The sequence below is a fragment of the Myxocyprinus asiaticus genome, chromosome 20 (genome assembly GCF_019703515.2).
Source record: "Myxocyprinus asiaticus isolate MX2 ecotype Aquarium Trade chromosome 20, UBuf_Myxa_2, whole genome shotgun sequence".
In the NCBI taxonomy this organism is placed as follows: domain Eukaryota; kingdom Metazoa; phylum Chordata; class Actinopteri; order Cypriniformes; family Catostomidae; genus Myxocyprinus; species Myxocyprinus asiaticus.
In genome coordinates, this window is record NC_059363.1 from 5,554,036 (window position 1) to 5,580,227 (window position 26,192).

At 37.7% G+C, this 26,192-nt stretch overlaps 1 protein-coding gene, 1 long non-coding RNA gene and 1 pseudogene across 2 annotated transcripts in view; 1 reads left to right on the forward strand and 2 right to left on the reverse strand.

Moving 5' to 3' along the window:
• LOC127411526 (uncharacterized) overlaps window positions 1-5,310 on the forward strand; it is a 26,365-nt gene extending 21,055 nt beyond the window's left edge. Inside the window, exon 2 of the long non-coding RNA XR_007892295.1 lies at window positions 1,507-5,310. This is a non-coding gene — a long non-coding RNA (uncharacterized LOC127411526). The remainder of the gene's footprint in view (window positions 1-1,506) is intronic.
• The window catches only part of LOC127411525 (E2F-associated phosphoprotein-like), a 16,180-nt pseudogene extending 3,675 nt beyond the window's left edge, over window positions 1-12,505 (reverse strand).
• Window positions 12,506-12,698: 193 nt separating this feature from the next.
• On the reverse strand, window positions 12,699-23,625 carry snx6 (sorting nexin 6). The gene is made up of 14 exons (XM_051647170.1): window positions 23,546-23,625; window positions 23,355-23,405; window positions 21,673-21,777; window positions 21,175-21,285; window positions 20,158-20,279; window positions 19,932-20,055; window positions 16,733-16,828; window positions 16,277-16,382; window positions 15,117-15,192; window positions 14,965-15,004; window positions 14,428-14,514; window positions 13,932-14,091; window positions 13,696-13,781; window positions 12,699-13,539 (listed from the first exon to the last, which is right to left on the reverse strand). The coding sequence occupies exons 1-14, from the start codon at window positions 23,549-23,551 to the stop codon at window positions 13,486-13,488; spliced, it is 1,224 nt and encodes a 407-aa protein (XP_051503130.1). The 5' UTR covers window positions 23,552-23,625; the 3' UTR covers window positions 12,699-13,485.
• Window positions 23,626-26,192: the final 2,567 nt, after the last annotated feature.

Below are 26,192 nucleotides of genomic sequence, written 5' to 3' on the forward strand. Positions count from 1 at the left end.
AGGGTGGTCGTGTACACACACTGCTGACTCACATTTATGTTCAAACACCACGTAAAAGTGAATTTTGCATAATAGGTCCCCTTTAAAACTGCTCCAGAAATTAATATCTATGATTTGTTTACTGACTTTGGCTTCTTGTTGTCACACAAATCACTAATTATTAAGCAAATGTGTGAAGACGCGGTGTCGTTATTGAAGGTTAAACAGTTATATCTGTTATTAGTGGTATTGTGACTAATATTAATCTGATTTTAAATTGGGATCCTCACAGAATAGCGCTGAGATGAGTGACTGATGAAAGATTGAGAGCATCTGGACAGCACGTTTAATTGACAAAGCGCTCGTTAAAGAGAGTAAAGCTAAAAGTGCTCATGATCGCTCAAACAGTCTCTATCGCTCCACACGATGTCTGATTGTCACGACTCATGTATTTTGCATGTTTATTTGTTTAATTCGTTTTTATACCCGTTAGCCGCCTCTTTATCCTCTTCCTGCTCACTGTGCAACGAGTCAAAATTACAACCATAACGACTCTAGAAAATGGGCAGCTTAATATTCATACACATGTAGTTCTTACACATTTTTAAAAACAAACCGGCATATTCATCTGAATTGCATCATGTCTGAAAGTTAAATTCATGAATGCTTAGAATTGCCAACAACTCCTCCAGAGGCCACACTGTCGCATCAAGGGCTGAGCATGCACTCATTCATTAGAGGAGCAGTGTATGTGTGATTCCCTGCGTACTGAAAAAAAGATCGGCCCTAAATCTAGGCACGATCGCCGATCACGGATTTAAGACGAATATCGTCCGATTCCGATCAGTGGCCGATCAATCGGTGCACCCCTAAAAATGAAGCCAAAACACAACATAATACAACAGAAATAAGCCACAACACTACAGAAAATCCACAGCACAATGGAAATAAACCACAACACAATGAAATTAAGCCACAATAGTGGTTTATTTCATTGCATTTTCAACTTTTGTTTGCTTTGATAATTTTGTTAAGATGTGCAAAACTAATTTCAAGCACTTAAGTACAAGTCGTTCTAGATCAAATGGTTTTGAGGATCATGAAAAACATTCAGTCAAGTGTATCGCAAGCCCTTTCTGCATTAAATCACACGCAGGATTCAATTATTAATAAACTATTTAATTTAAAAATGCTAATTCCTGAAATCTGGAATGGTATTACTACCAATGAAAATGCATTTTTTTATATCAGTAATTACATTTGCACTATTAAAATGTTGATTCTTGACATCATTACTCGCAGAAATACACATTCTTGATAACAGAAATGTTATTTTAACTATCTGTTTAACTATCTGTAACTGCATTTTCACAAGTAGAATTTCACAGTGATCTGTCATTCAGTCCTGTTCAAAACAATTAAGATACAGTTCAAGTCAGAAGTTTACATATACCATAGCCAAATATATTTAAACTCGGTTTTTCAAAATTCCTGACATTTAATCGTAGAAATCATTCCCTGTCTGAGGTCAGTTAGGATCACTACTTTATTTTAAGAATGTGAAATGTCAGAATAATAGTAGAGAGAATGATTTATTTCAGCTTTTATTTCTTTCATCACATTCCCAGTGGGTCAGAAGTTAACATACACTTTGTTAGTATTTGGTAGCATTGTCAATAAATTGTTTTACTTGGGTAAAATGTTTTGGGTTGCCTTCCACAAGCTTCTCACAATAAGTTTCTAGAATTTTGGCCCATTCCTCCAGACAGAACTGGTGTAACTGAGTCAGGTTTGTAGGCCTCAGACTGAGGTCAGGGCTTTGTGATGGCCACACCAATACCTTGACTTTGTTGTCCTTAAGTCATTTTGCCACAACTTTGGAGGTATGCTTGGGGTCATTGTCCATTTGGAAGACCCATTTGCGACGAGCTTTAACTTCATGGCTGATGTCTTGAGATGTTGCTTCAATATATCCACATAATTGTCCTTCCTCATGATGACATCTATTTTGTGAAGTGCACCAGTCCCTCCTGCAGCAAAGCACCCCCACAACATGATGCTGCCATCCCCATGCTTCACGGTTGGGATGGTGTTCTTCGGCTTGCAAGCCTCACCCTTTTTCCTCCAAAGCATAACGATGGTCATTATAGCCAAACAGTTCCATTTTTGTTTCATCAAACCAGAGGATATTTCTCCAAAAAGTAAGATTTTTGTCCCCATGTGCACTTGCAAATTGTAGTTTGGCTTTTTTATGGCAGTTTTGGAGCAGTGGCTTCTTCCTTGCTGAGCAGCCTTTCAGGTTATGTCGATATAGGACTCGTTTTACTGTGGATATAGATACTTGTCTACCTGTTTCCTTCAGCATCTTCACAAGGTCCTTTGCTGTTGTTCTGGGATTGATTTGCATTTTTTACACCAAACTATGTTCATCTCTGGGAGACAGAATACTTATACTTCCTGAGAGGTATGATGGCTGCGTGATCCCATGGTGTTTATACTTGCGTACTATCATTTGTACAGATGAACGTGGTACCTTCAGGTGTATGGAAATTGCTCCCAAGGATGAACCAGACTTGTGGAGGTCCACAATTTTTTTTTCTGAAGTCTTGGCTGATTTCTTTTGATTTTCCCATGATGTCAAGCAAAGAGGCACTGAGTTTGAAGGTAGGCCTTAAAATACATCCACAGGTACACCTCCAATTAGCCTACCAGAAGCTAACTGGCTAATTGCCTAAAGACTTGACATCATTTTCAAGCTGCTTAAAGGCACAGTTAACTTAGTGTATGTAAACTTCTGACCCACTGGAATTGTGATATAGTCAATTAAAAGTGAAACTGTCTCTGAACAATTGTTGGAAAAATTACTCGTGTCATGCACAAAGTAGATGTCCTAAACGACTTGCCAAAACTATAGTTTGCTAATATAAAATTTGTGGAGTGGTTAAAAAATTAATTTTAATGACTTCAACCCAAGAGTATATAAACTTCTGACTTCAACTGTATCTATAATTAATTTCTTACTAGTTGAAATTCCAAATACACATATCAGCTATTTACTTCTTTCTAGTAAAAATGCTAACTATAATATTATTGATATCAATAATTACTTTGTTACTATTGCAAATGTCCAACCCGATATCAAAAATTGAATTACAACTAGTAAAAATGCTATTTTTCGATATCTGTAAATTCATTTCAACGTGTTATATTTGGTATTTCCGACATCTGGAAATGGATTTCAGATAAATTGATCAATAAATTGAGGAGTAATTTAAGATATCTTATAAGGCTTTCTTAATAGTTACAATCACATTACAGATATCTGAAATTCATATTGCTGCTAGTGGCAATATCAATGCATGTTAGTGTTTTACTATATTTTTACTACTTGAAATTCCATTTTTTTTATGAAGAATATGCATTTCCACGAGTAATGACTTCATGTTTTTAGAACGTTTTTATTAGTGCAAACCTAAATAATGATTTCAAAAATGAGTATTTCCACTATTAGTAATTCCATTGCTGATATGAATAATTAGCATTTAAACTAGTGAAAATGTAATTAGATATCATTAATTCATATAATGCACACGATTATTTCAGCTTGCCAAATCATCAAGTGTGTCCAAACTTTTGACTGCAGTGTATATTAAACATGTAATATTATTAACATTTAATAAATGTTTAAATAATTTATCAGCAGTTTATTAACAAAATATTATATTTAAGATTATGGTTATAATATAATAACGTGCAATCATACAGCTAATAACTATGTGTCAGGTGACACACACGTGACTACAGTAAATCATGACTAGCCATTATTTTTATCGCATTGAATAAGAGGAAGCAGGTGGAACTGGTTAGTCTAAATGAAATTTAAGGCCGCATGTTCCCAGAATCTTCGTACAAGAACAGACCCGAAAATCAAGTCATGTTATGTAAATTATTTAAATGCTTAAATGTTATACCCACATGAAGTGCATAGCATGACTCATTCACTTCAAGGACTACCACTTCACATTAGATCTCTCGATTTACATGCATTTATTTACACAAACACACTTTAAACGAGAAACTGACAGTAATCCGCTGTTGTGTAAGCAGATATATTAGATTTAAGACACACCAAAACAGTACACCCGCCTTTTTTGGTTTTTGCGTCAGGCGTTTGTAGGAAACCAAAAAGCTAATCTGTTATTTTTCAGAAATAAAAAAATACAAACTGCGTCTTTATCTTGACAATTTCGTTAATCACAGGTAATAAACCATTTGAACAGTTAGGAAACACAGATAAAAATCAGCCTAACACCTTGCTTGGAAATGAGAAAACACCTCAAATATAGTCTCTAAAACGAAAACTCTATATTTGATCGCAAAAGGATACTGAAGACAGTTCTCTCCCATGGTTCCAACATATAAAGCGCCGTTACGAGCAGATATTGGTAATAAAACCACGAAAGTTGTTTCCAGGTATCTCCAAACGCCATGTTTTCCCTCTGCTCGTGTTGGTCCCGCCGCTCCCTTCCGGTCGAACTTTCAGCAGCGCTGATTGGTGGATCGAGATTGAAACAAAATAAAAGTCCCGCTACTGAAGTGGCCCGTTGGACTTTTTTATCAAGAGGGTTACAATTTATTTGAATGTGTAAGTGAAAATTAATATGCAAGGTAAAATGTAGGCACAGGCTATTTGTAAAAGGCACAAAAAGCATCTTATTTGCACCCTAGTGCAAATAGACCTTTTTCACAGACTGTGATGACGCGTTTCCACCTTATTTAGCAGCGTAAATCTAGTGAACTATTTTATATGATCATTTTTTAGAAATATTGAGTACAAGTTCATAACATTATGCTTTTTTGGGGGGGGGGCTATCTAGGGTTGCCACTCGTCCCGTAAAATATGGGATCGTCCCGTAATTAAAGATAAAATGATGCGTCACGTATTCTTTTATCAATTTTGCCCTGTATTTAAGCTGGTCAGATGGCGTCACGGTGAAATCGTTCCAGATCGCCAATTTAACATCTAAGTTGGAAAATTTGCCTACGGTGGGTAAGGGACCGTCTGAAAAGTCTACACATTGTGCTAAAACGTGCTAATATTGTGGAGGGTTTGGTAAGGAACCGTCTGAAAAGTCCACAAATGGTGGAATTATTTCTATATAAATGTTCAATAAGATCAAACAATGTATGAATACAATCATAAAGACAAGTACAGGTGAAGGAAAAAAATATATAAAATAAATATAAATTATAAAAAAAAATTGTATAAACCATCCAAAATGTATACATAATAAGATAAAGAAGACAAATAATCGAAAAAATTAAAATAAATATTTTTAACATATAAATGATGTATTTTTTTTTTTTATTTTTTTTTTGTCTAAGTCATGGGTCAGGAAATTTCTAAATTTAGCATATAAGAAAGGATATACAATTTTTTTATTAATATCGCATATTAATTCAATGCATTTATTGCTACCCCCCCCCCCCCACACACACACACACACCACCACCATTTAAGTGTCCCTTATTTTAAACCTTCAAAAGTGGCAACCATAATCTTCTCCCATCTGACTTGCTTAATCCACCGCTCTCTATTTTTCTTTCCTCTTCTGAAATGTCATTCAAATGTAATAGTGTTTTTTTCTTTTGCTCTTGGAGCAAATGGGTAAGTGAAAATAATATTTGCTGTGGTCTCCCATTCACCGCTGTCGAAGTTTACCCTGCAAACGTTTACTATCGCGTAAATGTTTGCAGGGTAACCCAGAGTGTGAAAAAGGTCTGTAGTGGCAGATACTCTTACACCCCTATTTAAGACACCCTACACCAACCCCTAACCCTAGCTTGCAAAAATTAACCATGGTTTTACTACAGTAACCACAGTATCACCATGGTATTTTTCTAGTTAAATCATAGTAACCACAAAATTAAACATGGTTACTATTAACTACTATTAACAACATGTAACTGTAGTAACACCATGGTTAGTACATCAGAACTATATAGTTTCCACTAAAACACATGGTTACTACAATATTACTACAGTAAAATCATGGTTAATTTTATCCGGATCAAATCCTTCTCTTAACTCCCGACCTTCACTGTGACCAAATCACTGTGAGGAATCCCTTTTATTTATTACTATAACTAGTATTATAGGAAATATTAAGAGTAGAGACATGGGGAAAAGTATGTCCAGGGGTGAGATTAGAACCCGAATCTCCAGCATGACAACACATACACATACAGTCGTTACACCCAGAGATACTATAGCTGCACATGGGGGGCGCAGTTTGTCCTAAAATCCTGTATTTCCACCAGACTATTGGAGTGCAAATAGTCACTTAGTTATCCAATCTCTTAATCCACGAAATGTCTAACCCGTTAACCAGTTTAATGTCTCTGCCCCATCGCGAAAAATTCTAATATGCCCACCTTCATTTGATCAGCAGCTGACCCCAAATAAATCTGTCCTGGCTGCCTTGAGTTTGGTCTGACCAGTGGTGGGCAGAGTTAGTGTAAATATCCTCTGCCAACAAGATGGGCTATTTGCACTTAGTGTAAATAGACAGTCCAGAAAAGGCATGTTTCAGGTGCTAAAAGTCTAGTTTATTTCAAAGGCTCCTACGGTGAAAAAATATTTTTTAAATATTAATATGAAATATTTAATGTAGTCTCTCGAAGTGGCAGAAAATGTATGGACAATAATTAAATAATTAGCAAAATGCTGTTTAAAACAGTTTAAACTGGAATATTTCATGTCACACCACAGTACATATCACAAAATAAAAGTCTCCCACCGCCATTGAAAAATGCAGATAACAGATATGAGTGAACTCAACAGGTTAAAATTTGTAATATTTCACTCAGATGCCGTTATATATGTTGGAAATCTCAGATTAATAAAATTAAAATGATCTTTAAAAAAAAAAAAAAAAAAAAAGATCGTGGTGTGAGGAACGGTAGCCGGTGGAGTTTTTGGTGCCCCCCTAGGGTAAGATGGTGCCCACGTAGGGAGTAGGTATACCACGAATATATGTGTGATTTACGAATAGGGAGTGACAGTACCGGTCAGTAATACTACATTGAAGATGAATAATACCAAGCAATTGACCCTGTATTCGGATGGTCCCTTACCACATCCTTCACAGTTTTAGCATTAAATGCTTTTTGAGTTATTATTATATAACGTGTATATCCTTTCTTAAATGCTGAGAACTTTTCTGACCCATGACTTTTAAAAAATCCTTTCTTCGATTATTTATCTTATTTATGTATACATCTGTGTTGCTTTATATGACTTTCATATCTCTCTTTTTCAGTAAAGTTGCCTGGTTTCCCCTTTGAACATATTTACAAGTACAGCAAATGTCCTCAGCAGTGACTTGCAAGGATGTTGAAGAAATGGTACACCTCCTCTTTATCATAGACCGCCACTTCAGTGGAGCATTCTGTGCACTTGACCGGATTATATATCTCCTCTTTGTCCATTCCCGCTAAGCATGCATCAGTCAGGGCCCCTTCTGTCTCCATCTCTGCCTCTGTGGAAGTGGACTCCTGATGAGCTTTCTTCCTGCGGCAGGTCTCTTTTCTCTCATTGGCCGTTTTAAACCGCAGCACTTCCTCTTTGTTGACCGTGCAGTTCATCACAAACTTAGCTCTGTATTGTGTCCGATATTTCTCATGCTTGTAGATTGAAAAGACCTTCATTTATTGTCTTATGAATCTGTAGTCAAGTAAAATAATTGTCTGTATCTGCAAATCCCTGTTTCAGCTCTATAAACAGTACTTTGCGACCGTATCTCTGACAATCCAAGCACAGGGTGGCATACAGGCTGGACAGTTGAGAACAGCATCACTGCTTGGAAGAGCCTGGGGCTTGTTTTTTCTGTTTGCCGAAAGAGGTATCTGCCTCTGATTGCTGTACCTGTGATAAAGGCAAACAAATGAGATTAAAGCCATCAAGCTATGATCAAGATAAAGTTAAATAAAAATGTGTATGACTTTCTTCTGCTGAACACAAAGAAAGATTTTTAGAAAAATATTTCAGCTCTGTAGGTCCTCACAATGCAAGTGAATTGGTACCAAAACTTTAAAGCTCCAAAATGCACATAAAGGCAGCATAAAAGTTATCCATACAACTCCAGTCATTAAATATATATCTTCAGAAGCGTTATGATAGGTGAGGGTCAGAAACAGATCAATATTTAAGTCCTTTTGTACTATAAATCCTGACCAGTAGGTGGCGATATGCACAAAGAATGCTAGTGGCCAAAATCAAAAGAAGAATGTGAAAGTGAAAGTGGAGATTGGTGGAAAAAAAAAGGACTTAAATATTGTATAAAAAGGACTTAAATACCCGTTTCTCACTCACTCCTAACATATCGTTTCTGAATACTTGGACTAAACCACTAGAGTCATATGGATTACTTTTACACAGCCTTTATGTGCTTTTGGAGCTTCACAATTTTGGCACCCATTCACTTGCATTATATGGACCTATAGAGCTTAAGTATTCTTCTTAAAATCTTTCTGTGTGTTCAGCAGAAGAGAGAAACTCATACACATCTGGGATAGCATGAGGGTGAGTAAACGATGAGAGAATTTGGGGCCTGGGTAGCTCAGCAAGTAAAGATGCTGACTACCATCCCAGGAGTTGCAAGTTTGAATCCAGGGTGTGCTGAGTGACTCCAGCCAGGTCTACTAAGCAACCAAATTGGCCCGGTTGCTAGGGAGGGTAGAGTCACATGGGGTAACCTCCTCGTGGTCGCTATAATGTGGTTAGCTCTCGGTGGGGTGCATGGCGAGTTGTGCGTGGATGCCGCGGAGAATAGTGTGGGCCTCCACGTGTGCTATGTCTCCACAGTAACACGCTCAACAAGCCACGTGATCAGATGCGCGGATTGACGGTCCCAGACGCGGAGGCAACTGAGATTCATCCTCCACCACCCGGATTGAGGCGAGTCACTACGCCACCACAAGGACTTAGAGCGCATTGGGAATTGGGCATTCTAAATTGGGGAGAAAAAGGGGAGGGAAAAAAAATGAGAGAATTTACATTTATGGGTTAACTATCACTTTAAAGTATAGTATTCACTGTGAAAACAGCTAATATCCACTATAATAATTTGATCAATTTGCTAAGATATTTTTGCTTTACTTTCATTTTTAAGATACTAAATGAAAATACTAATTTATGTTCTGAAATCATAACAATACGTATAAAGGAGTCACCAGAACGTACATCAAGACTAATGAGGTAGGCTGAAGATACACTAGCAGTCAAAAGTTAGGACTCACAAAGGGTAGCTACATTGAGTTTGAGAAAAAAAAAAAAGTTAAAATCGGGGTTTTTTGGTGACTACCAAATTCTAATACTTCCATTTGTCTTATTTCATTGTCTTGATGACTTTACTGTTAATGTGGAAAATAGCAATAATAGAGTGAGATGTGTAGATCTGACAAAAACTCACACTTTTCTTTTTGCATCCACCCACGCATGATCCCGATCATCCTCATCTGAGTCATATAACAGCTCATCATTTGTGAGTATCGAGCGCTGCTTCCTCCTCTGACCCTGAGAGCTGCCTGATACACAACGGCACAGAAAACACACATTAACAACCGTTATACCCACTACATCCCAGATAAAACAAAAATAATAGAATGTTTAAAATAATTACCAGCTGTGCCATCTTCATCAGAGTCTGAGTCAAAGTAAATGCTTTCATACTCCCGAGATGGTCGCTTGTTTGCTGTGGAATTCCCGTCACAGGTCCCAGAGGTTTGATCTAGTATGAATAACATTTTAAATTAAAATTGATTCATAATCAGCATGCATTTCCATTCAGTGACATTTGTTACAGGACTGGTAACACAAATGCATGTGTATATGTGGGTGTGCGTGTATGTGTTATGGCATATAGATGTTTATGAGTGACTCAAACTTTGAGCTGAGGACCCTGTTCAGCTGCACTCCATAGTCTTCAAGGTGCTGCTCAGCTCGGCCTCCATCTCCTTCTCAAACTCATCTCCACTGGAGGACTCGCTCTCCCCAGTCAGATACTCTCTGATGATCCGGAGTGCCGTTGAGAAGAATGTCCAGCTCATTCTCTGAACTGATGTGACATAAAATAGAACATGTAATGATTATACATTCCTGTAATTTCATGTAACTGTTAAAGGAATAGTTCACCTAAAAATGAAAATTAATCACAGAGCTCTGCGTAGGGCATCAATTTGGTCAGCGGCGGCCCTGCTCATCCTTATGCAATCGCAGATGTGTATGACTTTCTATCTTCTGCAGAACACAAACGAAGATTTTTATTAGAATATCTCAGCTCTGCTGGTCCATACAATGCAAGTGAATGGTGACCAAAACTCAGAAGGTCCAAAAAGCAGATAAAGTCAGCATATAAGTACTCCATAAGACTCCAGAAATCAATGTCTCCTGAAGCGATCCAGTTGGGTTTGGGTAAGAACAGACCAAAATATAACTATTGAATGAACCACTAAATATATTTTTCACTGTACATCTTGCCATTGCAGCCTCTAGACACAATCCTGATTTCGAGCTTGATTACACTTCCTAGTGCTTGACATGCACAGAGTGCTAGATGGCGCTATAGGAAATGTAATCGAGCTTGAATGCATGATCGCCAAGGAGACTGCTGTCAAGATTTATATTGAAAAAGGAGTTACATTTTGGTCTGTTCTCCCCCTAAACCAAATGGATCACTTCAGAAGACACTGATTTAACCTCTGGAGTTTGATGGATTATGGTTGTGCATACTTTATCTGTTTTTTGGAGCTTCAGATTTCTGGCCACCATTCACTTGCATTGAATGGATCTACAGAGCTGAGATATTCTGTGTTCTGAGATATACTGTATTCTGCAGAAGAAAGTCATACATATCTTATATAGCATGAGGGTGAGTAAATGATAAGAATTTTTTTTTGGGGTGAACTATTCCTTTAACTTATGCTTTAATGTTATGGCAGCTATTGATGGGAATATTAATATAATAAATAACAGGTCTTTTTTTTATTTTTTTTTTAGCATACTACTTCAGAAAAATTAACTTTAGCCATATGTCCAGCTGAACATGTAAAAGGATTTTATTTCTTAGTGTTGACATATATACTAAACAGGCTCATATGTAAAAAGTGTCTGTTAAAAGAAGTGTAGGCAACATTTTTCTCAAATTAGGGTGTTTTTTTATGTTTATATCTCCATACTCAAGGCACGGTTTGTGTATAGTGCTGAAACCGGTACGTAATCACGCGCATTGATGAGCACCATTTTGAGGTTCCATTTTTCCTCTAAGATTACATTTTTACTCCACTGACGGTTAGATTTAGGGTCGGGGTTTAGGTTAGGTGGTAGAGTTAATAAAATATCCATTCCTCTTTACTGTATTACATAATTGACAACTAAAAACAACTCGCTTTTGTCACCCCTCTGTGGATATTTCACACAAAAACAGTCAGAGCTCCAACAATGGGCAGGAGCTCCAAATCGCCAGCATCCCTAACGCTAACCATCCGTGAAGGTGTCGCCCCTTTTTGGAGTTGGCACAACCCCCTTTTGGAGTAACCCCACCCCATTTTGGAGATCTCAGGCTTGCAAAGCTATACCTACTTGGGAAACTGGAGCTCACACATGCCCTTATGTTCAAAAACACTTCCTGTTTTGGCCAATGGGGGCAGTAGTTAGAATTTGGGTAAGAACAGATCGATTTAAACTGAACAACTTTCGATCCACTGTCGCCGAATTCACAGTGAGATCAGTCTGTTTTAACTGGTTACACTTTTTAAGGGAAAACTCCCCTACAAAAGGATCCACCTCCACGCGTGTTCACGAGTTCAGATTTTCAGTGCACTAAACAGAGATCCATCCAAAACATCCTGCAGTTTTCTCTAACCTGATCATTCCCCAGCTAGGTTCCCCCCAATGAAACGGCCATTTCCACCACTGACCATGTTTACAATTCAGAATGAATAACCAAGAGAATAAAGTTGCTGGATACAGATATAGTTTTTTTTTAAATTATTATTATTATTAGATACTTGTCCTGCTAAAGCAATATTAAGACATCCTATAAAGGACCAAATATTTCCAAATAAGCTTCCTGATGAGGATTACAGTTTGTTTACATGTGTGGAGGCATGGTCAGCTCTTGTATTTTTGTAAAAGATCTTTTATGTCGCTTACCTGCTTCCTGCTCCTTCCTCGTCACTCTGCTCTTCAATTTCATATGAATAATAATGGTCTTTTCGGTTCATTTTCCGTTTTTAAATAAAGCACAATGAAATTAAACACGTTTGTTGATTTCTAAACACTTTCTCGCCAGAAAACAAACTTTGGAACATTTCCGGGTCACGCCAGCTAAATTTCAAAATAAAAGTCCATTCAATCCGGGGATACTATGGCTAATTTATCATCATAGAATTATAGGCTAAAAAATGTGAATGGTTTAGTCTCGAAAGCAACCAACAATGAATTCTATTATATTCAAATTTAATGAGATAGAATTTGTTGTATAATTATGCTACCAAAAATGGATGTTTTGGACTGTTTTTAAAAAGACCCATGCATTAAATACTCCCTGACCAATCAGTAGATATCTTCATTTTAGCACCATAAACATTGATTGAGACAATCAGCTTTTCTCCATTCATCTCACAAAAAAAAAAAAAAAAAAAAAAAAAACTCAAAGTAAACTGCATCATTTATTTTTTGTTTTTTTCATGGTCATTACATCATCTTCATTACCAGCGTTAATATCTGCATTACTCCATTTTAATAAATGGAAGCTTTGGTCACATATTGTGGAAAAAATAAAAACATTCATATACAGTGCACTTTTGAAAAAAAGTAGAGAAATGCATCCATGTATGATTTTTTAACAATGTAATATTAATCTATATTTTAAGGCAAACATGCGTAAGCATTATTTGTTAGGAATGAATACAGCTTCTAGCAGATAACTTGTTTGATTACGATGATCGATAGCTATAAGTTGAAAACTAACACAACATGTACAAGGCTTTGAGTGACCATACACTTTAATTGTAATAACAATCAGCTCAACTTGAACAACATATCGGAGCAGCATCCACAAAGATCACCAAAACTACAATCAAAGATTACAACAGGGAAAAACAAAAGACGAAATGAAACGATTTGGACAAAAATGATGGAAACGATGTAGTGTAAAGTGTAATGATGTAGCGAATCCCATGAAAAAAAAAAGATTAATAGTTAAAAAAAACGGTGATTAAATGAAGTCGTATATCTTGTGCTGTGTGGATCGAATGATCTTCCACAGTGGACTGCCTCACTTTAAGGGGGGTGTTGTGGAGGGAGTATGGTGTCTCTGGTAGTGGTGAGTACAGATGTCTCTTTAGACAAACTGACCCCAGGTGTGTTCTCTCCTCCATCCTCTGAATGAAGACGAGACCAAAACAAGGAAAAGACCTATATGGAGAACCTGGTTCAATGACCTATGTGTCTCCTTTCAGAACTCCAAGACAGCTCTGCAGCAACTGTAGATTCCCCTGGAGGATGAAAAAGCACTGTGAATACGGGATTCTAAAAAAATACCCTGGTCCTATTTTGCTCCAAAATCATTGACCAAAGTCTTTTTAAGATTTTACATTGAAACATTATTTTCATTGACAGGTACTCTTTGACAGTATGGAATGGAAACTTACCTTGGCATGTTTGAGTTCCAGCTCAGCCAGTTCCACCAAATTCTTTCTGAATGCTGCTACTCGTCTCGTCTTGAAATCTATCAGTTCTGTGTTAAAACAAACAAGCTTCACAATTTGAGATCTCATTTATGTCCATAAATGCCCTATGTCCTTATGTCCTTATTCTGAGCAAAAATAAAAGTGATGCTTTTCTGTAGATTTGTAAAATCATTCTTTCAATAAAATAAGTGAATTACCTTGTTTTGCGGATTCAGAGATCTTCTCAAACTTCTGACAGCACACTTGCTGTGTGGTTTCTGCCTGGAGAACATCTTTGTTTTTAGCCCGAGCTTTGTCCAGCGCTTTATTGGCGTTCTCATAATCCACTAATGCCCTTCCTCGTCTATACAGGAGATCCTGTAAGAGAGAGAATGCCGTTCACAGAATTAGACCAGAAAACCCAAGCAATCAACAAGCACATTTGCACCATTTCCGCAAGCATTACAATGACTTGAAAACAGCAATAATTATTGATGGGTGTGTGGATTGATCCTGGGCTACAAAAGATCAATAGAGGAGTGCAAAACCAAGAGTTAAGGGCTAAGAGATCACTGTCCTAGATGTGCAGTATATTGTCAAGTGAGAATGACCATTTCCAATCAAATGTGGCTAAGGGCACACAACAATAGAGGAACTACCTCTAATAACTAGCTGTCAATGCAACATGCTGAGCAGAGGTCTATATCAGAATACCTTTGCAGCTTGCGACTCTCTGAGATAATACTTCAACAAATCGGCAAGTTTCAAGTCCTCGTCAGCAGCCACACGTGCTTCAATTTTCTGCACAGGAAACACACACAGCATGTGAAGGACTGAGAGGAAAATGTGAGTGACCACTCTCAAAACAGATTTCCTTCAGAGAGTCAGGCAATATACAAATACATAATGATGAGTCAGGCAATATTTGGATGGATGGATGGAAGGATGAATGGATGGATGAGTCAGGCAATATTCGGATGGATGGATGATAGAACGACAGAGAGACAAGTGATGGATGAATGGATGGATGACAGAACGACAGACAGACAGAAAAGTGACGGACGGATGGACAGACAGATAGATAGATAAAAAGACTAAAGGAAGTATGGATGGATGGAATGATAGATGGATAGATAGAACAACAGACAGACGGACGGAAAAGGGTGATGGATGGATGGACAGACAGACAGACAGATAGATAGTGTGATGGATGGATGGATGTTAAAAATTGTGTTATATAACTAAACTTACCCGTGTTTTCTCAAAAAGCTCTGATACTTTCAGGAAAAATCTGTTTAGCAGTGAATGAAACAAGAAAGAGTCAAAAAACAAACTTGACTAATATAACTGACCTAAAACCATTTAGCACCATTTGGAGCTACATGGGAAAATCAGTTTCATACTTGCACAAATCTGTAGAGTCTTGGGTTCCTAAAGTGTACAGTGTGGAGGCGATTCTGTTGATGTCATCTGACGCACCTGAAATGGATGTCCCGTTAGATCTCTATAGGTGACCCTCACAGTTTCAGGGATGTCACTCGAATTAACAAGGTCCGGTGGAAACATTCCCACCCTGAACAAGTCCCTGATTCAGAACCAAACTCTAGAGTCCACTCTTTCACTTCACACATTTGTTGACTCCGTGATACAGCACCTAATGCTGTTTTTCAGCACTCTGCTTCTCCATATCAAGTTTCATTGTTGTGGCAATAAGACTCATAACACGCAAGGAAAAGACAAAACGTTTGGCTCAACAAAAGACAAGGAGAGACATCTGATGCATAGAAATGACAGGAATAACAAAAGACATTTCTTAATTACTCTGTGATTAATATTAATAGATGTTGATAAAATCTCTGAAAACTCAACTCCATCCAGTTAAACTTACTTTTGCAAAAGAGTAATATGGAGGTACCATGTTAAGTGATGGTATCAGTTAGTAAAACTATGGTACTTTGATATATATCATGGAACTGAATGACCATACTTATTTACCATGGCATTTGCATGGTACTTCAAGGTACTGAATTACTGTGATTATATTATTGACTGTTCAAAAGGCCTATTCAGTCACCTGACATATCCATGGCTTCCTGACAAGTGACACATTTTTCCTAGTAAGCAGCATAAAGTACCGCCCCCAATTTCCTGTTATCCCGATTACCTTCATAACAGAGAAAACAGACCTTTCCAGTGTCCATATTTGCAGGCAATTTAAGATGTAAACAGGCCCAAAGAATGAGCAAAACAGAGAAACATGCACTGAAACATGACATGCATTCCATTTATAGTCTTCTGCACTGATGTTATTGTTTAAGTTTAATAAAGCTTGTCAAGTTAGATGAAATGAAAGCACAGTACAATGTGAAAACAGAATACTTTGAGGGTAGATGTAAAATACTATTGGCAGATGTTTGGTTGTGTCATTTAGCTCTCTGGCACACACTTCCTGTGACTGGAGAACTTCGATGTTACATGGCCATGTGAGGTGCCGGCTTCTAGAAGTGTGTGTGAACTCAAGACTTTACCCGTAAAAGTTAAGAGCTGGGTAAGAAAAACTTACTTTTGTGAGATCTGATCATTCTATCAGATTTAGCTGAGGCGTCTTTGACACGGTTGTGGTACTCTAAAAGGAATGTTTTCTCGTGTTCAAAGAAATCATCAACGTCCTGTGTTTTTGAAGACAAAAGCAAAACATATTCAGAAAATTAGCAAGATAAGTAATGAAAATGTCAAGAAAAAAATAATAACTTTCAGTCTTTACTGGCAACCTAACTTTTTGAATTTCTAACAATGTCACATAGAAAGTTTAAGTCATTCATTGTGCATTCCATTGGCATTAAAAGTGAAGTATTCGACAGAGAGTCATGAATCATAATTTAACCTCCAGATGAACACAAAGAACTTCAAGCCAAAGTCAATAATTTATCTCTCTCTCTCACTCCACTCACTAACTGCTAAAGCAGAGTCACATAAAACAGTCACATGACATTGTCAGAAGGATGCAGACTCAACTGACCTTCACTCCAGCCACTAGAACCCCATCTGCAGACTTCACCACATTCTTGAAAAAGTCCTCCAGCTTTTCTTTCTTGTTTTTCCCTCGTACACTCAGCTGTAATTACAAGAGACAAAAGAGTTGGGTTTTTTGTTGTCGTTTTACTTTTCTTTTTTACTTACTTTGTTTGTGTATTATTTCAATTTTTCACAAAAACATGTCCAAGTCACATAACATCCCAAAATCAAAAGGGAAAAAAATATATTTTTATAATATATATATATTAGTTGAAGTCAGAAGTTTACATACACCTTAGCCAAATACATTTAAACTCAGATTTTCACAAGTCCTGACATTTAATCGTAGAAAACATTCCCTGTCTTAGGTCAGTTAGGATCACTACTTTATTTTAAGAATGTGAAATGTCAAAATAATAGTAGAGATAATTATTTATTTCATCTTTTATATCTTTCATCACATTCCCAGTGGGTCAGAAGTTTACATACACTTTGTTAGTATTTGGTAGCATTGTCTTTAAATTGATTAACTTGTGTCAAATGTTTTGGGTAGCCTTCCACAAGCTTCTCACAATAAGTTGCTGGAATTTTGGCCCATTCCTCCAGACAGAACTGGTGTAACTGAGTCAGGTTAGTAGGCCTCAGACTGAGGTCAGGGCTTTATGATGGCCCCTCCAATACCTTGACTTTGTTGTCCGTAAGCCATTTTGCCACAACTTTGGAGGTATGCTTGGGGTCATTGTCCATTTGGAAGACCCATTTGCAACTAAGCATTTACTTCATGGCTGATGTCTTGAGATGTTGCTTCAATATATCCACATAATTTTCCTTCCTCATGATGACATCTATTTTGTGAAGTGCACCAGTCCCTCCTGCAGAAAAGCACCCCCACAACATGATGCTGCCACCCCCATGATTCATGGTTGGGATGGTGTTCTTCGGCTTGCAAGTCTCACCCTCTTTCCTCCAAATATAACAATGGTTATTATGGCCAAAAAGTTCCATTTTTGTTTCATCAGACCAGAGAAAATTTCTCCAAAAAGTAAGATCTATGTCCCCATGTGCACTTGCAAACTGTAGTCTGGCTTTTTTATGGTGGTTTTGGAGCAGTGGATTCTTCCTTGCTGAGCAGCCTTTCAGGTTATGTCGATATAGGACTTGTTTTACTGTGGATATAGATACTTGTCTACCTGTTTCCTCCAGCATCTTCACAAGGTCCTTTGCTGTTGTTCTGGGATTGATTTGCACTTTTCTCACCAAACAATGTGCATCTCCAGGAGACAGAATGCGTCTCCTTCCTGAGCGGTATGATGGCTGTGTGGTTCCATGGTGTTTATCCTTGCATACTATTGGTTGTACAGATGAACGTGGTACCTTCAGGCATTTGGAAATTGCTCCCAAGGATGAACCAGACTTGTGGAGGTCCACAATTTTTTTTTCTGAGATCTTGGCTGATTTCTTTTGATTTTCCCATGATGTCAAGCAAAGAGGCATGGAGTTTGAAGGTAGACCTTAAAATACATCCACAGGTACACCTCCAATTCAGTACACCTCCTATCAGAAGATAATTGGCTAATTGTCTAAAGGCTTGACATCATTTTCTGGAATTTTCCAAGCTGCTTAAAGGCACAGTTAACTTAGTGTATATAAACTTCTGACCCACTGGAATTGTAATATAGTCAATTAAAAGACAAAAACAATCTGTCTGTAAACAATTGTTGGAAAAATAACTTGTCATGCACAAAGCAGATGTCCAAAACGACTTGCCGAAACTATAGTTTGTTCATATTAAATCTGTGGAGTGGTTAAAAAATTTGTTTTAATGACTTCAATCTAAGTGTATGTAAAAGTCTGACTTCAACTGTGTGTGTGTGTGTGTGTGTGTGTGTGATATATATATATATATATATATATATATATATATATAAATTAGGATTTAATTATTCATCTGCTTCTCACCCACACTTATCATATCGCCTTTGAATACATGGATTTAACCACTGGAGTTGTATGGATTTTTTTATTCTGCCTTTGTGTGCTTTTTTGAGCTTCAAAGTTTTGGACCCTGTTGACTTGCATTGTATGGATCTACAGAGCTGAGATATTCTTCTAAAAATCTTCATTTGTGTTCAGCAGAAGAAAGTAAGTCATACACATCTGGGATGGCATGAGGGAGAGTAAATGATGAGAGACTTTTCATTTTTGTGTGAACAATTCCTTTAATAATTCCCATTATTCTCAAAAGTAATTCTTATTACTGTAATGCAAAATTGTTTTAAGTACAATATATTACAGTAAAAAGTACAATATATTAAAGTAAATAGTGCTTTCACAAACTGATATTTTAATTTAAATCATCATAAATTAAAGGCAGTACAACAAATACTAACATGATTTATAAACACAACAATTTAAATACATTTACATTGTTATTTTTTCTAGGGATGCGCATGAGTAATTGACTATTTGAGTGCTTGTTCAGCTTTAAAAATTCGACTAGTAATAACACTACTCGAATATCACAATTTGATTTAGATTTTCCTTTGTGCTTTGCCTGCCACGGGCAACAATGAAACTGCTTCTCTCACCTAAAACTCAATGCATTGTATGCACTGTGGATACATTAAATAGTTCACCCAAAAAGGAAATTGCATTATTTAAAGTAATCGTATTGCTTCAGAAGACTTGAAATATATTTTCCAGTGTGTGAGTGCAAATGTTTTTTTGTCTTTTTTGAAAGGTTGTTCATGCCTAGTGCCTATTTTTTCATAAGAAAAACATGTTTAAAGGTTGAACTTAAATTCTACATTTCAAGCAATTGAAGCGCTCGACTACAAAATGACTTGAAGTGCCCATCTATAATTTTTTCACATTGCAGTAATTTAAAAAAAAAAAAAGGGAAAGGGGTACATTGTAATGAAAATATTGAATGTCTTAATGGTCCTAAAAATAAAAGCTAAATAAATTTGAATGTTACTTTCTTTTGATTTTGGGATAAAATATCACCCAGACATGTTCTTGACAGGTTTTGTTGGATTCACCCAAATATCATTCTGATTTGACAACATAATATTATACGTCTTCTACATTTATACATCTAATTTCTAGAGCAAAGGAAAGCAGCAATGAAATTTAAGCATTATTGTCAAGTCTTTTAACAAAACTCAGAAACAGATGACAGAGTTCACAAATGGCACACTTACGTCTTGGTTGTACTCTAAGAAGACATGAAAGTTCAAGTCTTTGCGTAGGACGGGATGGGCAGCGACACGGCAAAGAAAGACCTCATGCATTGCCACAGTCTTTTTGAAGATGGCCAGATATTCACTGAAACACATTTTCATACAATTATTCATGAAGTCATGTAACTATTAATGCAGCAAAGTTTATGCCAACTACCAGGCCACTACATGAAATTGATCAACTCACGCCTCCAGTTCCTGTTTCATCTTAGTGAATTCCTCTTTAGTCATAGATCCTTCACCTTCACCCAACTTCTGAAGTTTCTCCCGTGATGCATCAAAATCTGGTCTTGGAGGAGCGGGTGGAATCTACAGAGAAAGTATTTCTTTAGCTATAAAGGTCTTAGTGACATCTTAATTCCCAAAACCATTTCCATTTGCCTTTAGAGAGAGTTGGTTATAAAACTCTCCAGTTTGTAATAACATTCACTGAATGCAAAACGCAATGTGCCTAATGCAAAGTGCTATAAATAATTCAGTCCAGCTTTGATGATATTGTAAATGCCAGCCAGCACCAGGCCTCTTTCTTTGGAGAGTATTAAGTGTAACCCAGATGAAACTATATTAAATCAAATAGCAAAAGACCTATTTGAAAGTTCCAGTAATGCAAAGAATAAACCAATGAAAATACAGAACAGGACAGTGGATTTATTCTCTGGGCCTGTTTTTCTTATGACTGGATTTGTTTACAAAAACAACATAATTTGAGAAAAAGAATACCGCCATATATCATCCATATATCTTTGCTTACTTTTTCTAGTGTACGAACAGTTTCACAGTTTCACAGTTTTTAGCCAACATAGCTACAGGTTATGCTACAAAGAAAATGAGGAAACTGCACAGATCATTTCCCTTTTACTTGCACCTGTCCAGAACTACAAGATAATTACAATATTCATGCAACAACAAGCCTTGCTATGCAATTCAGGGCTACAGTAAAAGGACACTTAAGCAATAATTTCAGACTTGGCAAGAGTGACTGGAATGTTTAGTCACAAATACATACAATCAAGCAGTGTTCAAAGAGAGTGTGATCCAGACTGTTTCAACAAACCTTAAATGAAGAGCAAATTTAAAAATGATATTAAAAGACTAACTGCAAACTAGCCAGCAACTGAGGCTAACAGACCAGCCATAAACTCAACATATCAATGTTTTATTAAAGGTCTAGTACAAAAGAAATTAGACAATTAACGTTACTTACAATATAACCTGCATATTCTTCATTTTCCACAAACGAGTCGTGGAGCCAGATAAACTCTTCATGTTGTCTGACCACTGAGAATTCATTCTGCTTGAAGTTAGGTAGAGTGCTCTGGAAAAAAAATGAGTCATTATTTAATATATCTTTTGTAGATGACTTTCCAAGCGATCTAGAATATAGAGTAGGGGCTCAAATTACAAACAGACATTTCTGGTAGTGTTAATGAAGTTACAAACGTAAGTTCGGGAGGAGCTTGTTTATGTAGGCCTGCCAATAATACCCCAAAGATATATAAGCGGCTGCTTCCCTTGCACCAGCGATGATTCTTCCAACATCCCCACGTTTATATTTTATAACACCTATCATGGCTAGGGGGGCATTGCCCAGTTCAGTCCTGTGCCCGAGCCCCTACATTGTGGACAGCCTGACAAATCCATTTACCCTAATGCGCTCCAAGACTTTATGAACAAGTGAACTCGTTAAATGAATGTTGTGTACCTTTGTGTGGACGGTGAACTTGACTTTGTCTCTCTCGCTCAAAGCGTCTGAAATGTCCACCTGTAGTGTAGCGTCGGTTTGAAGATCCACATTCACTGATCTTGGCTATTAAAACAATAATACACAAACATTGTGAATTATTGCAAAATTGTAATCACTTTACATCTGGTAAAACATATGTGATCAATTTTACCGAAACTGTGCAAAATTCTAATATTACTCCCATGGGGAACGTGCTACAAAAATGTTACTACATACCATTAAAAAAATGACCATGGTAACCAGTTAGTGCCAAAATACTACTGTTTACAACAATTATAGATTACAAATTGTTTTTTATGACAATGTTGGATACATATCACCCTGTAGCTCAAGACTGGTTCCCCACTGAAGCTAAGCAGGGTTAAGCCTGGTAGGTATCTGGATGGAAGACCTCCTGGGGAAAACTAAGTTTGCTGCTGGAAGAGGTATTAGGGAGGCCAGCAAGGGGTGCTCACCCCTGTGCTATGTGTGGGTCCTAATGCCCCAGTATAGTGACGGGGACACTATACTGTAAAAAGGCACCATCCTTCGGATGAGACGTTAAACTGACGTCCTGACTCTCTATGGTCATTTAAATCCCAAGACACTTCTCGAAAAGAGTAGGGAAGTAACCCTGGTGACCTGGCCAAATTCACCCCCATTGGCCCTTATCTATCATGGCTTCCTAATAATCCCCATCCATTAATTGGCTCTATAACTCTACTCTCTCCTCTTCACCAATAGCTGGTGTGTGGTGAGTGTACTGGTGCACTATGGCTGGCGTTGCATCATCCAGGTGGATGCTGCACACTGGTGGTGGTTGAGGAGAGTCCCCTGTTCATTATGTAAAGTGTTTTGAGGGTAGTGTCAGAAAAGCGCTATATAAATGTAACTCATTCATTCATTCATAAACCTATGCAACCACATTATTACTGTAGTAACAATAACTTGAGTAGTTATGGAGGAACCGCTGGAAGAGCCATGAACAAGAGACGCTGTAAAATCATTTGAGTAAAAAACACATTTATACCATTGTGGATTTAGTACACTACAGTACAATTTCTAAGGAATATCTATTAAAAAAATAAACAAATATTCAATTCGCCAAGCAGTTACAATTAACAGTGTTCCATTAGAATGCAATATTGTATCAGTTGATGTATTAGAGCGTAACATTGTATCACTTGACGTTACATTACAAAGTAACATTGTTTCAATTAGATACAGTTTATTCGGCTAAGAATAAGTCACACAAGTAAATTGACCAAAGGCTTTACAACACTGCCACAATCACCACAAACCTGACACAGAACCAAATGTTTAAGCCTGCAAACCGGTAACAAATTATATTCTCAACTTTAAAAGCCTCATTTAACCAACTATAGTAGTTTATGGTTAATGGCATAATGTGGTTTGTGGGTTCTTGCCCTAGTTTCTGGCGTTGACATCGAGGCGAATCATTGGTTTTATATGTGTGTGTATTGGGTTTGTGTTCCCAGTAGCCAGGAGGAAGTGAACGGACCGACTCAAATAGGTTCCAAGCACCGGGCCACAGTAACACGAGCAGCAACACACACGTCATTTACACGAATACAAACATGCACAACACACACCAGGAGGGGAAAGAGAGAGAACAGATATGAGAGAAGAAGAAAACTTACTCCCCTGTCCTCTTCGGAGAGGAAATCGGGGCCGTCGTCCAGCCCTTCTTGCTGTGGAGAGAACAAACAGAAAGCTCAGAATGCACAAGCGGAATATAAAGACGACACAAGCACGTTATTACTCGATGCATCGGGGGATTGAGGGTGGAAATGATGGAGGTGGGGAGAGTTATTGAGGAAAAAGTACCCACCATCATAGCTGCTGCGGGTGGAGTATGAATGTGGCGGAGTCAGTCGTGTGACGTGAAGCAGTGGAGCTGCGGAGGTGGAGCCTTCAAGTGTTGTTCAACATCAAGACCACCAGCAAAAAGAACAATTTTGGAATAAAATTTTTTTATAACAGCGTTTTTGCTATCTTTATTTCTATACTCAGCATATTTTCTTGTCTTCTTATTTTTTATATATATATATATATATACACTGTATATTATTACTATTGGTCACTTTCATTGTTGCAGTTGTGAACGATGGTCGTGAATGAACCTGTGCTTTGCAGCGAATCAGTGAAGTCAGTGTCTGTGTCTCATTTCGAAGGTTGCATGCTAGGTAGGACGCGTCCTTTGAAGGCTGCAGTATACTGAGCGTCCTCCTTTAAACAAGCCTCGTTTAAACGAGACTGCCTTCCTAGGACAAACGGAAACGGAACGTAACATGGTTGCTATGACAGCACGCCACTCTTTAACAAGCGCGAGCGCTTTGAGTGAGAAGGGAACAAAGTTCCTCTGGAAGGGAATGCATGAGGTACATTTTAGGAGAGTTATAATGATGTAAAGAGAAAAGAAAATAGATTTTACAGGTGTACTTTTAGTCTAAACTTTATTTTAATTCTATATTAATATAATTATACATATTATATACTCTGCACCCATCTACTGAGGTACTTCAACTTGGGAATTAACACTACTTGCGTTTGAACATCATATTTACGGGAAATTGGCGTCATTTTTTTTTTAGACATTTCCGTTGAAGCAAAGAATTGTGGGTTGTGAGTGCCCACGATGGATACACCTCATGTATCCTCCGACTTCCCATGAAAGAAGGTCGCATTCGAAGTATCCTACTCGCTTTTCTGAAACGAGACCGCCTCGATGACGTGTGCGGCCGACAAATGCGACCTCCGGAGGACGCAGCCTTCCAAACGAGACACAGCCAGTGATTCAATGACTCCCTCATTACATAAAGATGCTCATTTGTCGCCACCTACTGGCGTAAACGTGTAGGCTAATCTGCAGAGATGGTCGCTGAACAAATCAGTAATAGAAATCGAAATGAACAGTGAATTATATATTACAGGTGCATCTCAATAAATTAGAATGTCGTGGAAAAATTCATTTATTTCAGTAATTCAACTCAAATTGTGAAACTCGTGTATTAAATAAATTCAATGCACACAGACTGAAGTAGTTTAAGTCTTTGGTTCTTTTAATTGTGATGATTTTGGCTCACATTTAACAAAAACCCACCAATTCACTATCTCAAAAAATTAGAATACATCATAAGACCAATAAAAAAAAACATTTTTAGTGAATTGTTGGCCTTCTGGAAAGTATGTTCATTTACTGTATATGTACTCAATACTTGGTAGGGGCTCCTTTTGCTTTAATTACTGCCTCAATTTGGCGTGGCATGGAGGTGATCAGTTTGTGGCACTGCTGAGGTGGTATGGAAGCCCAGGTATCTTTGACAGTGGCCTTCAGCTCATCTGCATTTTTTGGTCTCTTGTTTCTCATTTTCCTCTTGACAATACCCCATAGATTCTCTGTGGGGTTCAGGTCTGGTGAGTTTGCTGGCCAGTCAAGCACACCAACACCATGGTCATTTAACCAACTTTTGGTGCTTTTGGCAGTGTGGGCAGGTGCCAAATCCTGCTGGAAAATGAAATCAGCATCTTTAAAAAGCTGGTCAGCAGAAGGAAGCATGAAGTGCTCCAAAATTTCTTGGTAAACGGGTGCAGTGACTTTGGTTTTCAAAAAACACAATGGACCAACACCAGCAGATGACATTGCACCCCAAATCATCACAGACTGTGGAAACTTAACACTGGACTTCAAGCAACTTGGGCTATGAGCTTCTCCACCCTTCCTCCAGACTCTAGGACCTTGGTTTCCAAATGAAATACAAAACTTGCTCTCATCTGAAAAGAGGACTTTGGACCACTGGGCAACAGTCCAGTTCTTCTTCTCCTTAGCCCAGGTAAGACGCCTCTGACGTTGTCTGTGGTTCAGGAGTGGCTTAACAAGAGGAATACGACAACTGTCGCCAAATTCCTTGACACGTCTGTGTATGGTGGCTCTTGATGCCTTGACCCCAGACTCAGTCCATTCCCAAGTTCACCCAAATTCTTGAATCGATTTTGCTTGACAATCCTCATAAGGCTGCGGTTCTCTCGGTTGGTTTTGCATCTTTTTCTTCCACACTTTTTCCTTCCACTCAACTTTCTGTTAACATGCTTGGATACAGCACTCTGTGAACAGCCAGCTTCTTTGGCAATGAATGTTTGTGGCTTACCCTCCTTGTGAAGGGTGTCAATGATTGTCTTCTGGACAACTGTCAGATCAGCAGTCTTCCCCATGATTGTGTAGCCTAGTGAACCAAACTGAGAGACCATTTTGAAGGCTCAGGAAACCTTTGCAGGTGTTTTGAGTTGATTAGCTGATTGGCATGTCACCATATTCTAATTTTTTGAGATAGTGAATTGATGGGTTTTTGTTAAATGTGAGCCAAAATCATCACAATTAAAAGAACCAAAGACTTAAACTACTTCAGTCTGTGTGCATTGAATTTATTTAATACACGAGTTTCACAATTTGAGTTGAATTACTGAAATAAATGAACTTT